At 59.4% G+C, this 485-nt stretch overlaps 1 protein-coding gene across 11 annotated transcripts in view; it reads right to left on the bottom strand.

Annotated features, from left to right (window-relative positions):
* The window catches only part of IGFN1 (immunoglobulin like and fibronectin type III domain containing 1), a 28,868-nt gene that overhangs the window by 10,565 nt on the left and 17,818 nt on the right, over positions 1-485 (bottom strand). For 5 of the 11 annotated variants that reach the window (XM_042887134.1, XM_042887137.1, XM_042887141.1 and 2 more), the window contains one exon: positions 217-415. The exons of 2 other annotated variants lie outside the window; for them this stretch is intronic. In XM_042887134.1, the coding sequence (XP_042743068.1) occupies positions 217-415 (199 nt within the window). Of the gene's footprint in view, positions 1-216; positions 481-485 lie in introns of all 11 variants that reach the window. 4 more of the 11 variants (XM_042887142.1, XM_042887138.1, XM_042887139.1 and 1 more) reach the window with 4 other exon arrangements.

Below are 485 nucleotides of genomic sequence, written 5' to 3'. Positions count from 1 at the left end.
CAGCACCAACACCAGCCCCAGCCCCAGCTGGGAGACCATCCTTCCCAAATGGAGACCCAGCTGCCCCTGCACCAGCTAAACCTGCTACACCAACACCAGCTCCAGCTGGGAGACCATCTTTCCCAAATGGAGATCCAGCTAAACCTGCACCACCAGCATCAGCCCCAGCCAGGAGACCATCCTTCCCATATGGAGACCCAGCTGCCCCTGCACCACCTAAACCTGCAACACCAGCCCCAGCTCCAGCCCCAGCTGGGAGACCATCCTTCCCAAAAGGAGATCCAACTCCACCTGCACCAGCTAAACCTGCAGCACTAACACCAGCCCCAGCTCCAGCTGAGAGACCATCCTTCCCATATGGAGACCCAGCTGCCCCTGCTCCAGCTAAACCTGCAGCACCAACACCAGCCCCAGCCGGGAGACCATCTGTTCCATATGGAGACCCAACAGCCCCTACACCAGCTAAACCTGCACCAATACCAGCC

The sequence above is a fragment of the Lagopus leucura genome, unplaced genomic scaffold (assembly GCF_019238085.1).
Source record: "Lagopus leucura isolate 7727_CA_CO unplaced genomic scaffold, USGS_WTPT01 Super-Scaffold_100073, whole genome shotgun sequence".
NCBI lineage: Eukaryota > Metazoa > Chordata > Aves > Galliformes > Phasianidae > Lagopus > Lagopus leucura.
Note: the sequence above shows the minus strand (reverse complement) of the source record. Positions and strands in the feature narration are given on the sequence as shown.